The sequence below is a fragment of the Chinchilla lanigera genome, unplaced genomic scaffold (genome assembly GCF_000276665.1).
Source record: "Chinchilla lanigera isolate Chin_1 unplaced genomic scaffold, ChiLan1.0 scaffold00015, whole genome shotgun sequence".
Lineage (NCBI taxonomy): Eukaryota > Metazoa > Chordata > Mammalia > Rodentia > Chinchillidae > Chinchilla > Chinchilla lanigera.
The window spans coordinates 9,084,717-9,097,943 of record NW_004955416.1 but is presented as its reverse complement, the minus strand read 5'-3'; the positions used below and the strand labels follow the sequence as shown (position 1 = coordinate 9,097,943).

Below are 13,227 nucleotides of genomic sequence, written 5' to 3'. Positions count from 1 at the left end.
AAAAGTCGTGTCGAGGGGCTTTAGTCTAGAAGGGCTGAGCCCATGCTGCAACGCAGGCCCAAGACCCGCTTTTGTGTCCTCTAAAAACAACACAAGAAGTCGTGGTGAAAACTGAACATGATGATGCAGGCTGGGAATCCCAGCACTGTGAGAGGCAGAGGCGGGAGAGCTGTAAGTTTGAGCCCAGCCTGGGGAATTTAACAAGACCATATCTCACAAATTTAAAAATTTTAAAAGGCCTGGGGAGCCGGACGTGGTGGCACATGCCTGTAATCCCAGCACTCAGGAGGCTGAGGCAGGAGGATCGTTGCGAGTTCGAAGCCAGCCTGGGCTACAAAGTGAGCTCAAGGCCAGCCTGAGCTGCATAGTGAGACCCTGTCTCAAAAAGACCAAAAAACCCAAAAAACTAAAAGGCCTGGGGGTGTAGCTCAGTGGGAAGGCCCTAGGTTCAATACCCAGGGTCACAATGAAAAAAAAAGTCCTGCTGAAGGTGCACTTAGTATGTGGCACCCCTCGTGTGATGCAAGGCAAAGTGCTGATAAAAACTGGGCCGGGAAACAAAGTGATTGCCAGCCAGCACACAGGGCAACAAACTGAAAGGGTACCTGCTATAAAAATCTTCCAAAAATGCATTAAAAACAAAAACAGAGTTTTGTCCCTTTACCTCCTGGAAAGGGCTTTCCCTCTCCATCACCCCTTGATCACCTGGCAGGTATGGTGAGGGGGACTTTGTTACCTAGGTCTCCTTGGCAGATGTCAGTCCTATTGGCTCCGCCAATGATAAATCGGGGATTCTCACAGATTTCCTGTGAAACAAACAAACAGAAGGTGACCAGGTTATAGTGATAGTAGCTGTTATGTGTTGAGTTCCGTTATGCAGTGTTGGCGCCATGTATCTGAAGCTCTACATGTTTCACTCCTTTCAGCCTCCAAACGCAGCCTGGGAATTGGACACTATCATTTTTGTTTTTCAGCTAAGCAAACCGAGGCTCAGAGAGGTTAAGAAACATTCCCAAGCACACACAGTAGTAAGTCGTGGGAGCCAGAAGCAGTCCTCCTTTTTGCTGTACCATGTTGCTTCCCACACGGTCACACTGAGTAAGGGGCACCTTGAGAGTCAGGGCACTGTCCCTCCTATCACAATTGGAGAGAGGAACATCAGGAAGCATGACTTTGCTTTTCCTGTGCTAGGAGAAAGGACACTAGAAGGAAAAAAGAGATCTTCCTTCCCAAGAGGAAGAGGGCAACACAGATACTTAGAGTCCGCCTGGGACTTGAGTGCTTGGCATAAGCCTCATTCACCTCCCTTGGTAGCAGGGCAGCCAGCTTTACCTGAGGCCACCCAGGAAAGCAGTTTTCAAGCCCAGGTCCATAGGGACCAACAGAGGGTGCTCTCGGTTTCCAGATATGTTATGCTTTTTTAAAAAACACTTTTATAATGATTGCAGACTCAGTGTTTTAGTTTTAACATTGTTCTTCACAGGCTCAAGAAGCTTTGCAGCTGGGTATGGTGGCGCATGCCTATAAGCCCAGCACTCTAGAGGCTGAGGAAGGAGGAGCCCAAGTTCCAGCCTACCCTGGACAATTTAATGAGACTCTGTCTCAAAATAAAAAATAAAAAAAGAACTGGGGGGTGTGACTCAGTGTGAAAGCCCGGGGTTCAATCCCCATTACCAAAAAAAGAAAAAAAAGAGAGAGAGAAAAAGCCTTGCTATTCCAATGAAATGGCGCCCCCTTCACCATGACAACCCAGTATATGCAAATATGCTAAAACCCCTGCGCTCAGGGGTGTCTCATCTTCCTAGAGGAAAAGGCTCACTTATCCTACACCACAACTTCCCTCTTACTCCATTAAAAACTCTGAATGCAGTGGAAGGATAGATGAATAACTTTTTACTTTATTTATTTATTTTTGCAGTGCCTTCCCATCCAGGTAATTGCTCTACCACCGAAATACATCCCCAGCCCTTTTCTTTTTTTTTTTTTTTTTAAACAGTGTTTCCTTGGTTCACAAACTCAATTCTCTCCATGATTCTGGTCACAAACTGAACTGGACTAGAACCAAATCAGATTTCTTCAGAAGGTCAACATTGCACCTAACTATTGAATTTGATTTGGTTCTTGCCCAACTTGAAATCATAGAAAGAATCAAATTCATGAACCAAGGTACCACTGTATTTTAAGACAGGTCCTGCTAAGTTCCCAGCCTGGCCCAGAGTTTTCGGTCCTCCTGCATCCCGAGTAGCTAGGATTACAATTCTTTTTAATAAACTTCCCTATGTTGGAAGGGAGTAAAAAGATAGAAGTAATAGGGATAGAAATAAAACTCTGAATATCAGTGTTTGAAAATAGTTTATACATAAAATCCACATAAAGTTTTACACAGTTAAAAATTAGAATTAAAGAAAAAATAATTTAAGAGCAGTCTGTAAAAGCTGAAAGGAAACAGAAGCAAGAAATCTAAGTGCATATCAAGTTGGTGACATACACACACATAAAAAGTTCTTTCAAGTGACTAAAAATGTTATTTTTGGCCACTGATCCCTTTTGGGATACATCTTAAAAACAAAACCCCTAAACCATAAAGAAATAAGAACCATAACAAATAATAATATTGTTTCAAAACTTAGGTGTGCAGTAGGAAAAGTAAATAAGAACTTATCGTGAAGTCATTAGGAGCTAATTTTTTGCTCCTAATAAAGAGAAAATATGTAAACTTACAAAATAATTGCAATAACAACCTGTAATGTTAAAGTTGAATTGGATATGCAGCTCATAATTTATTTTTGTCTCTTTGAAATAATTTTTTGTCCCTCTACTCTAAAACAATCAAACAAAAACAAAAGTAGAAGCAAGAACAACAAGCAGATAATAGGAGTCTCAGAAGAAAAAAGCAAAGGAATAGAATATTAAAAATTATAGTTCAAAAACTCCTCAAATGAAATAACATATTTGATACTGTACATTAAAAGGGCATAATACTACCATACGAATAACAATTCAGAATAACCCACATGAAAGTATATTTTAAAGGCTGGGGTTGTAGATTAGTAGTAGAGTGCTTGCCTAGCATCACAAGGACCTGAGTTCATTCCCCAGTACCACACACACACAAAAAAAAATTCTAAAATATTATTGGAGGCCGGGAATATGGCTCAGGGGCACAAGCACCTGGCTGGCAAGTGCAGTGTCTTAAGTTCGATTTCCATAACAAAAAATATAAACAAACAAACAAACAAATAAATAAAACATTATTGGACTTTCAAAAAAAGGAAAAAAGTTTTTTTAGACATCCAGGACAAGACAAGTAACTTCTAAGGGGAAAACATTAGTTTATCATTTTTCAATAGCAATACTTTATTCCAGAAGAAGTTTATTTCCTACTGCAATATGTTTAAGATACTCAAAGAAAGAAATTGTGAACCAAAGATTTATGAACAGCAGAACTTTCAAGTATAAAGCGTGTGCTCAACCTGTTTCCAATAATGGAAGAATTCAGGGAATGTTTCCGTGAGCTCCCCTTGGGGAATCTGCTAAAGAATGACCTCCAAACAACTCGAAGAAGAGAAGACCACCAGCCCAGGATTGGAGTAGCTCATACCTCACAGTGTAGTTACTTGCAGAATTAAAGCTAAAGGATGGTCAAAAAGGAGACTGTATCATATATAGTATTTTGCCTATGATGTTCACATAATGTACACATTTTAAAAACTGTTTTACACAACAGAAGAAAAAGCATACATTAAAATTAAACTATTTTTAGGAATTATCTTGGTAGTGATATTATTAATATTGTCATTCTGCAGCTTATTCAGACAAACAAAAGTTGAGGAAATTCATTGCCAGCAGGTTGCTGAAAGTGTTGAAAAGAAGTTCATCTGGAAGAAAAAAACGATGCAAGGAATAAACTTGGGTCTTCATAAAGAAAGAACATACAGGAAAGAATGAGTGAAAGTAAAATAAAATATTTTATTTTTTAGTCTTAAAAGATAATTTTGTTAAAAGTAACAATAAGCTGGGCATGGTGGCACACCCCTGCAACCCCAGCCCTGAGGCAGGAGGATGGCAAGTTCAAGTCTTGCCAGGGCAAATTAGTAAGACCATGTTTCAAAATAAAAAATTAAAAAGGGATGAGTACGTAACTCAATGGTGAAGCATCTTGGGTTCAATCCTCAGCGCTGGAAAAAAATTTAAAGATGAAAAAAAAAAAACAAAAACCAGAGAAGCATTATATAAGAAAAAGATCAATTCTCAAGAACACATACAATCCTAAACTCGTGTGCACTCAATAGAGTGTCAAAATATACTGGGCAAGCTGTATGATAGTGCACACCTGTGATACCAGCTAAATGGGAAGCTCAAGCAAGGGGGTCACAAGTTTAAGGCTATCCTGGGAAACTTAGTGAGACCCTGTCTGAAAATAAAAGAAAAAGGACTGGGGATTTGGTTCAGACTGCTTGCCTAGCATTCTTTGAACCCTGGGTTCAATTTGCAGACACACACAGACACACACACACACACACACACACAGGGTGATAGAACTGAAAGGAGGAAGGGACAAATCTAGTATTGTAGCTGGAGAAGCTTCATCACCCTTTTTCCTGTAGATCAATAAGGAATAAAATCAGCGAAGGTATAAATAACCTGAACAAAGCTATAGATCAACTTGATCAAATTGACATTACAGAATATTCTACCCTAAAACAGAGGAATTAACAGTCTTCTCAAAATCATTTGTAATGATCACTGGGATAGATCCCACTGTGGGCCACAAAGCACTCTTTAACAAGTGTAAAAGAGTAGAAATCATACAAAGCATGTTTTCAGAGCATAGTAGAATGAAGCTAAAAATCAATTAACAAAAAGGCAGCTGAAATTATTAGGAAATTAAACAACATTCTTCTAAATACACACAGGTCAAAGAAGAAATTTTAAAAGAAGTTAAAATATTTTGAATGAAATGAAAATAAAAATATAGCATCAAGATTTGTGGGGTGAAGCAAAAGCAATACTTAGATGGAAACTGATAGTGCTAAATATATCAGAAAAGAAGACCTGGAATCAGTAGAGACTATTCTACCTTTACACAGTAGAAAAAAAAATTTAAGGCTAAAGGAAACAAAAAAAAACCTAAAAATTAGAGCAGAAATCAATGAAATAAAAACCAAAAGTAATAGAAAGTCAATAAAAACCATAATGATTCTTTGGAAGGAACTATAAAATTTATAAACCTATAGCTATACTAAATGAGGGAAAAAACAGAAAACACAAATTACTAACATAAAAAATGGAGAGGTTATCACTGCTGATTCTGTGGTCATGAAAAGGATGATAAAGAAACGCTATAATTAGACTCTTACTCATAAATTTGATAACTTAGACAATATGGACAAATTTCTTGAAAGATACAAACTACAAAAGCTTACACAAGGAAAAATAGATAACCTGAATATGGAATACCTCTTGAAGAGGTAATGATTAACAACGCATCCAAAAGGAGAGCAGCAGACCCAGATGTTTCACTAGTAAATTCTACCAATATTCAAGGAAGAAATGGTATCACCTCTCCATAGTGTCTCCCATGAGATGGAAGCCAAGAGATCATTTCATAAATGATTCTATGAAATCAGCATGACCTTCATACCCAAGCCAGAAAAACCATGCAAGAAGGGAAAACTATGTGTGCTATGGACACACAAGAAAATCCTCAGCAAAGTATTAATAACTTAAATATAACAGTATATAAACACAATTACACCATGTAAGTAGTTTATGCCAGTTACACATGGTGGATTTAGCACTCAAAAATCTGTGTAAGTCATCACATCAACAGGCTAAGGAGAAAAAAATCATATGATCATGTTGATCAATGTAGAAGAACTATTTGATACTTTTCATTGCCAATTCATGATTTAAATAAATAACCCCCACAACTCTCATTTAACTAGAAATAGAGGAAAACTTCCTCAAATTGGTAGAGAACATCTACCTTTGCAAAGAACAACAGCTAAAACTTCTTTCACATGGTGAGAAACTAGATGCTGTCTCCCTAAGACTGAACGTCACACTGGAAGAACTATCTAATGCAATAAAATAAGAAAAGAAACTGAAAGAGATTAGAACAAAAAAAAAACTTGTCTTAATAAAAAATTACATGATCACCTAGCAAATCCCCTGCAAATGACAAAAACTAAAACCAAAATCTCAGAACACCCATCTAGAACAAATAAGCAAATGTAGCCAGGATGCAGGGTATAAAGTTAGCACATAAAAGGCAATTGTTTTTCTATGTGCCACCAATGAAGAACTGGAATTTAAAAATTTAAAAATTCCATTCCATTACCACATACAAAAAAGCAGAGAGAGAAATATTTAAGTATAAGTCAGTATGAACTCATGTTTGACTTATTATAGGCACAGAAGTTTATATAGGGCAGTATGTATAGGTATGTACATACAGGAGTTAGTACACACACGCATTTATCTCCTTTCTCTATCAGCTGAGAGGGATAAATAGTAGCAATGACATTCTAGTAGCAACAAGCATACCAGCAAACAGATCTTGGTTTCTAATTCCATTTTCCAAAGAAAGGATGGCAAAGATGGCACTTTACCTCTGTGACTCTCCTACCAAAAACCCATGAGCCCAGTAGGGGAGCAGAGTAGCAAAGACGTGCCGCCTGAGGGAATTTTAAAAAGTACCTGAGCAATACTGTAAAACTGTGAAGGTCATCAAAAACAAAGAAAGCTGGGAGACTCTCACAGCCAAGAGGAAGCTAAAGAAATACGGTAGCTAAGTGTAATGTTGCCTGGGTGGCATCGTGCAACGGAAAAGAGAGTAGACAAAAACCCACAGAAGTCTCAATGTAGAGCAGACTTGAGTTCTACTAGTATATTAATGCTGGGCAAGTAATAGTTACAAATGTAACACACAAATGTAAGATGCTAATAACAAAGAACACTGTTCAGAGTACAGTATCCCCTTATCCATAGGGGATACGTTCCAAGACTCAAGTGGATGCCTGCACTGCAGATAGTCAGGACCCTATATGTACAAAGTGCTTTTCTATGCATACCTACATGCCGATGATAAATTTTAATTTATAAAGGAGCCAATTAAGAGATAAACTAACTAGCAAATAGAATATTTATAATAATATACCATAACAGATTTATTTAAAACTTATGAATTTCTTATTTCCGGAATTTCTCATTTAACATTTTCAGGTCACAGTTGACCACTGGCCACTGAAACCATTAAAAGCAAAACCACAGGTAAAAGGGAACTGCTGTGTGTGGGAGCTCTCTATCCTGGCCTCACAATCTTTCTATAAACCTAAAGCTCTTCTAAAATTAAAAGTTTATGGGGCTGGGGATTTAGCTCAGCGGCAAAGCGCCTGCCTGGCAAGCGCAAGGTCGTGAGTTCGGTTCCCGGTACCGGAGAAAAACCAAAAAAAAAAAAAAAAAATTAAAAGTTTATTTTAATAAGATATTTAAATTGGACAACTATATATTTTCATACACTGCAATGGACTCATCTTGCTGATCCACTGACCAACACACACCACCTCCGAGCACCCTGGGCAGAGTCCCGGGCTGCTCTAAGTGCAGTGAATGCTGTTCTAGCTTAGGCAGCTCTTGCAGGAAGAAGGGCTGTGTCCTGCACACCCCTGAGCACCTGGGCCTATTCCTGCTGCACAGATAGGCCTGTCAGTCCTCTTACACGTTAAAGGGCAGCCTGGAGCAAACTGCTTCCTCCGGACGGAGGCCTACTGCTCAGCACGGAGCTTTCTGTTCAAACACAGAGATGCTGCGCTATTGTGCCAGGTTAGGGACAGGTTAGGAAGGCTGGTCTCCAGCGTCCCATTTCTTTACTGTTCCCCACTTTCCACAGAACTCTCCCTAAAGCTGGGCACCTTGGAATCCTTAACTGCTCCACGCTCCCATCCCTGAACTCCTGCTTCAAGAAGCGCAGTGATCATCCATTACACTTTATAACCTTCCTTTAAATCTGAGTCAACGCGTTAACACATATTTTCAAAGTCAGGGACTCACAGAACATCACAGTGTGCTCTGGTTCAGGAATAAAGAATAACGCTCCCGTCTGGGGCAGAAGTGGGAAGGTATTTGGGGGTATATGGTAGGGAGAACATGCTGAGGTGGGGACCTCTGGCCTCAGAGTTGGGACCACTTCGCTTCCTGTTCCACAAGAGCTGTCTCCTGAATCCACATCCCTTTAGTCCCTACCTTTGGCCTTTTCCACGTGATGGCCTTCATCTTGGTTTTCTGGCTGAGCTCATGCGAGCCCAGGGCCTGCACACCTGCGGGGAAGACCCGGTCTTCAAAGAGGCACTTCTGAGCCAGGCACCGTTGTCTGAGAACAACAAAGTCCTGCCCCTCAAACTTGAGGGGCTGTGCAACAGTGCCCTCTCCATTCCTCCTGTCCCTCTCTCGGATCACGCGGTCACAGAAGAATCCTGGCAGCATATAGGGCATGGTGTTGGCTCGGGGAGTGCAGCTGGGCCTTCACTGCAGCCTCTGCCTGCGCTGCCCTCAGCCCAGGCCTAATCCTCCCGTGAATGGGCCAGAGCCTATATAGCTCCTCCACCCTCAGCAGCGCGATGCAAATGAACACAGCCCAGAGAAAGGCTGTGGTCAGAGTCAGCAGCTTTGGCTGGAGGCCCCTGAGCCCACGGTCTAGGGGCAACACCGTGCAAGTCAGAGAGGGAGCCAGGGAGGGGACAGAGTGCCAGAGACGGGCCCGGGACAGACCACAGCGGCTCGCAGACCTTTAGGGCACCTCCGACAGCCTTGCTGGAACTCTTTCTTTAAAAAGAGAAAATATAGTTACAGAGAGGCTTACCCTACCTCAGCAAAAGGCATTCATGCCTTTGACACCGGCGGTCAATGGGATATAGCATGGGGCCTTCTAAACATGCTGTATACACTAATCCTATACAGGCTGCTGAATGCATAGGAGGAATCTGCTTCGGGCCTTTGTGTGAGGGTAATGAAGCTTTCATTCTCCTGACGTCTCTGCCCCTCCCCCGCCAGAGACCTTGACCAGGCATTTAGGGGCTATAATCTGTGAGAAGACCCCAGGGGTGGGCAACTGGGTCTCAGAGGAAAGTCCGTGTTAGAGTAGCCTCAGCAGCAGTGAGCGGACATTCATGTTGCGAAATCAGGACCTGTGTGACAGAGCACAGGGCAAATGTGGAAGGCAGAGGGATGTGTGTTGTGCACATTCCCAAGAAGGACTGGCATTGTCAAAGTCCTACCCTGCTCAATGGGCAACACTAATGTGAGAGCAGGGACAGATGTAGGCGGGAACTCAAGTCTGACAGGGAGCCCACCAGGAGGGTGCCCAGTGGCCTGGCTACTCATCGATCCAAGTATGGCTGAAGGACCACATCAGAATCACCTGAGATGCTAATGTAGAATACAGATGCTCAGGGCCAGGCTCAAGATTCAGATGCCTCAGTGTTTGGGTAGTGGTCTAGGACAGTGATGACAAATGTTTTAGAGCTTTCAATGATATAAATAGCACATGGCAGCATGCGTGCTGTAGGTTCACCACCACTGGTCTAGGATCTCTTTAGGACCTTTCTTTTTCTTTCTTTTTTGTTCTTTTCTTTCTTTCTTTCTTTCTTTCTTTCTTTCTTTCTTTGGGGATCAATACCTGAAAGGGGTACTCTACTACTGGGCTACACCGCAGTCCTTTTTATTTTGAAATAAGTTCACACTAAGTGGCCTATGCTGGCCTTGAACTTGTGATCCTCCTACCTCACCTCCTGAGCAGCTAGGATTACAGGTGTGTGCCACTGTGCCTGGCTGGGACTTTACATTTTAAATAGGTTCATCAGGAGATTCTTATGTCCACTAAAGTTTGAAACCATAATTTTAGCATTTCGGGGTGTTGTCATAACTCTAATTTGTGAAGTCAGCTCTTTTAAGAAATAATTTAATTTGGAGAAATTGGGCACGGTGGTACATGGCTGTAATCCCAGCCATGAGTTCGAGGTCAGCCTGACCTATAATAGTGAGGTCTTCTCTTAAAAAAACCCAGAACAATTTTAATTTTGAGGGCAAAAGATAATATCTCAGTGGCAGAGTGCTTGCCTAGCATACATGAGGCCCTGGGTTTGATCCCCTAGACTTGCAGATAAATGAATAAGGAAGGAATGAAGGAAGTAAATAAATAAATAACAGATATTATTCAGTTTATACATGAACAAAGTTTTAAATAATCATACAAAAAGTCCATGCAGGACGAGTAGTCTCTTGCCTTTCCTTTCTCCACTGCCGAATCCCTCTCCTCAGCACCATTTTTAATTCTTTGAGTCTTTCTTCTGGCATTTATCTCTCTACACTTGACCTTGGCCAAAAGGCTGGGACGAGATGGCATTCACCTCTCTATTTCTGTATATATGCTTATATTACCATTTTTAATTTGTTATTTTTAGAAAGTATCAACATGGTCCCTATTTTGGGGGATCGGATTTAAACCTCCTACATTATGTTCTGCTTAACATCCCAAAATAGTTCTATCAAAACTTTTGGTAAAATTAAAATTCAATATTTAGTTTGGCTGAGTAAATATTATTTACGTTTTAGCTAAATGGTATCCTGTGATCATATTTCCTTCCCCGTAAATTATTTTCTCTGATTATTATGAATCTTCTTTTTTTCCTATGTAGCTATCAAGCTTCCAACCAGCAATAGTTGTACAAATCTGATGCTTTTCAGGTAATCTAACAGCTCCGTTTCTCCCCTCCACGGAGCCTGGGCAGGCTCCTTCACCCCCTGGACTGGTTGCTCTCCAGGCCTGAGGCCGAGTCCAGGGACTTCCTGTCTTTCTCCTAGGAGGAATTCCAGTTCCTGGGCCTCGAGCATGCTAGGCAAGACCTCCATCCTCGCTCCGTGCCTGGCTGGGATTACAGGTGTGCCCCACCACGCCCAGCTCAGGTTCTAGGTCTTCAGTTTTCTTTGGTTTGGTCTTTGACATCACTGGCACACAACTTCCAGTCTCCTCAGAATGGGACCCTTGGGAGTGAACAGTGTGAGTTCTTGGCTTAACTGTATCTCTTTTCTTCTCTTGACTGAGGGTTTGGCTTGGCATTTTAGGATGAAAACCAATTTCCTTTAGAATTTTCTTCTTCGTAGTACTAGGGTTTGCACCCAGGGAGTGCTGAGCTACATCCCCAACACCGCCCCCCGCCTTTTTTTTTTTTTTTTACCGTTTTTTTGCGGTACCGGGAATCAAACTCACGACCTTGCACTTGCCAGGCAGGCGCTGTGCCATTGAGCTAAATCCCCAGCCCCACCCCCCCTTTTTTATTTTGAGGCAGGCTAACCTTGAACTTGTGACCCTCTTGCCTGAGCCTCTCCCAGGAGCTGGGATTACAGATGTGCCCAGTGTAATTCCTGGCTTCTCTCATAACTTTTAATGTATTGCTCTGTTGCTCCTATTATCTGCTGTTGCTGAGAGGTAAAATGCAATTCTGTGAACATGCCTGTGTATCTGATCTAAGGTTTCCCCTTTGAAAGCTTTTGGCGTTCCTCCCTCCCTTCGAAATGTCACATTTATGGATTTGTCTGAGCTTATTCCTTCTTAGTTCTCATGTTGAATGCTCAGTGATTCCTTTCAATACAGAGACTGTCCTCAGTTCTGGAATATTCTGTATCATTTCTTTGATAATTTTTTCTCTTTCAATTTCTTTCTTTTTCTTTTTTTTTTTTTTTTTTTTTTTTTTTTTTTTTTTTTTTTTTTTTTGGTCTTTTTGAGACAGGGTCTCACTATGCAGTGTAGGCTAGCCTTGAGCTCACTGTGTAGCCCAGGCTGATCTCGAACTCTTAACTATCCTCCTGCCTCAGCCTCCTGAGTGTTGGGATTATAGGCATGCACCACTACACCTGGCAATTTCTTTCTTTTTCTTCCTTTTATTTATTTTTTTTCTGTGGAACTCCTAAAAATTGGGTGCTAAACCTCTTTGAATTTTCCTTTTCTTTTGTCATTGCTCTCCCTTTTTTATTTCCTTGATTCCTGTATTCTCACAGGTTTTAAACTTCAGCTATTGAACTTTTCAAGCTTTTTATAATGAAAAAGTTTAGATTTACAGAGTAATTTCAAGAAAGGGCACCCACTAGGCATCTAGATTCAAAAATTGCTAACATTCTGCCATCTTTGTTTTATCTAGATAGATGTGTACGTATATATTCTATTCCTTCCTTCTGAGCCATATAAAAGAATGCTGCATCTTTATCCCACTTTACACCTCAACATTTAGGGTGTGCGCAGGATACAGCAGGCATCGCCTAGAGCAAGAGCATCCTCCACACCGCAATACTCTCATCACTAAGAAAGTGAAGGACGGTTCTCCAGTGTTAGCCAACATCCAAATCCATTGCTAATTTCTTCAGTTGTTCCCCAGACATCTTGTATGGTTACTAGGATGTTTGTTTGTTTGTAACTAAAACCGCGTAAGGTTAACATATTAACAATTCAATCACCAAATTAAGACTGCTAGAGTAAGAATGAATGAACTGAAAGCTAGAATGAAAGAGACGAGAGACTGAAAAGAAGAAGAAAGTGGTGTTAAGATCCATATGGAGTACAGGCAGTTTCCAGAAGATGATCGGGAAGGGCTTTACAACTGGTCAACAATTTCAACTTTCAGACTCAGGAATTCCAGTGAATCCTAAGCAGGAATGATAAAGAAATATATGCTTAGACACAATATAATGGCATTGTAGAATGTCAGATAGAGAGAAGATCTTACAAGTAGAGAAAAAGAGACAGACTTTTCAGTACCTGCAAAGAAAGCCAGAAGACAACATTGCAGACAACTAAGACTACAGGGGTAAATTTTTTTAAAGTTTGAGAGCAAATTTCTTTTTTTTTTTTTTTGTTTAGTTTTTTGAGACAGGGTTTTCCTGTGTAGTTCAGGCTGGGCTTCAACACACTATGTAACCTAGGCTGACCTCAAACTTGCAGCTATCCTACTGCCTCAGTCTCCCAAAGGCTGGAATTACAGATACGTGCAAATTTCATACAAATAAAAATTGAAGGTGCTTAATACAAATAGCTAGACCCTGATTAAAGTTATTCCCAAATAATGTACTTCAAGAAAAGGAGGGGCTGGGGATTTAGCTCAGCGGCAAAAGCGCCTGCTTGGCAAGCGCAAGGTCGTGAGTTCGGTTCCCGGTACCGGAGAAAAACCAAAAAAA

General features: G+C 40.9%; 1 protein-coding gene across 6 annotated transcripts in view; it reads right to left on the bottom strand.

Annotated features, from left to right (window-relative positions):
• Nucleotides 1-13,227, bottom strand: part of Capn3 (calpain 3) — a 50,621-nt gene that overhangs the window by 23,156 nt on the left and 14,238 nt on the right. For all 6 annotated transcript variants that reach the window (XM_013512463.1, XM_013512462.1, XM_005381335.2 and 3 more), the window contains exon 2: nt 737-806. In XM_013512463.1, coding sequence (XP_013367917.1) covers nt 737-806 — 70 coding nt within the window. The remainder of the gene's footprint in view (nt 1-736; nt 807-13,227) is intronic.